This window comes from Alligator sinensis, unplaced genomic scaffold, assembly GCF_000455745.1.
Source record: "Alligator sinensis unplaced genomic scaffold, ASM45574v1 scaffold228_1, whole genome shotgun sequence".
In the NCBI taxonomy this organism is placed as follows: Eukaryota; Metazoa; Chordata; order Crocodylia; family Alligatoridae; genus Alligator; species Alligator sinensis.
The window spans coordinates 1132433-1133294 of NW_005842044.1; the positions used below are offsets into that span (position 1 = coordinate 1132433).

The 862-nt window shown below is 44.1% G+C and overlaps 1 protein-coding gene across 1 annotated transcript in view; it reads right to left on the minus strand.

The window, feature by feature from the left end:
- Positions 1-442: 442 nt before the first annotated feature.
- Positions 443-862, minus strand: part of FOXC2 (forkhead box C2) — a 1705-nt gene continuing 1285 nt past the window's right edge. Inside the window, exon 2 of the mRNA XM_006022779.3 lies at positions 443-858. Within this exon, the coding sequence (XP_006022841.1) occupies positions 658-858 (201 nt within the window). The 3' untranslated portion in view covers positions 443-657. The remainder of the gene's footprint in view (positions 859-862) is intronic.

Genomic DNA, 862 nt, shown 5'->3' on the forward strand with positions numbered 1-862 from the left:
GGGGAAAGTATCAGATACTTCGTCTTCCCCGCTGCCCCCAAATCCACCGCCACCAACGACAAAAAAGTACGAATAAATTATCGCCTCGTTCGGTTAAAAAAAAATTGCTCTGCATGGAAAAGAAACTCTATGGCGTCATTGTCCAAAAGAAGAAAAAAAGAAGAAGAAGAAATGGCTTGTCATTGATGGTCAGTTAGGAAGGGACGGGCGACGTTAAAAAAAAAAATCCAGTGAACTCAACTTTAAATATTATATTAATGGCTCTGAACATCAGCCTGATTAGAAATCCACACACATTTGTTTTTACAGCACAATAAAGAGCACTTAAAAAATACCCAGGACATATATTTCTATATATATATATATATATATATATATATATATATATTTTTTTTTTTTTTTTAAAATAATCATATATATATACTTTAAAAGAAATCCCTTCTTTCTCTCTCTCTCTGTGTCTGTCTGTCTTTTTCTTTCCTTTTTTTAAAACCTTTTTTTTTTTTTCCTTTTTCAAGTAGAAGTGACTTGTCTGGCTTGGAAAGGAAGGATGGAGGAAGGGGGGCAGGTCTAGAGCTCTCTCGGGGGGCTCCCAGGTGCGCTGACATCTTCCCTTAGGCGGTCTCAGGACGGGGGGCCTTGGCAGCTCGAGGCTGCTCAGTACTTAGTGCAGTCATAGGAATAGGGGGTGGAGTGGCGGTATATGGAGGGCGCCGATCTATAGGGGATCTGACAGCTCGTGTTGCCGCTCACCTGGTGCTCGCCGAGGCCGGAGCTCTCCAGGCCGAGCCGGTGGGAGTTGAACATGTCCCGCACGTTGGGGAAAGTCTGCTGCTGGGCGCCGAAGGCGTGGCCGGGCAGG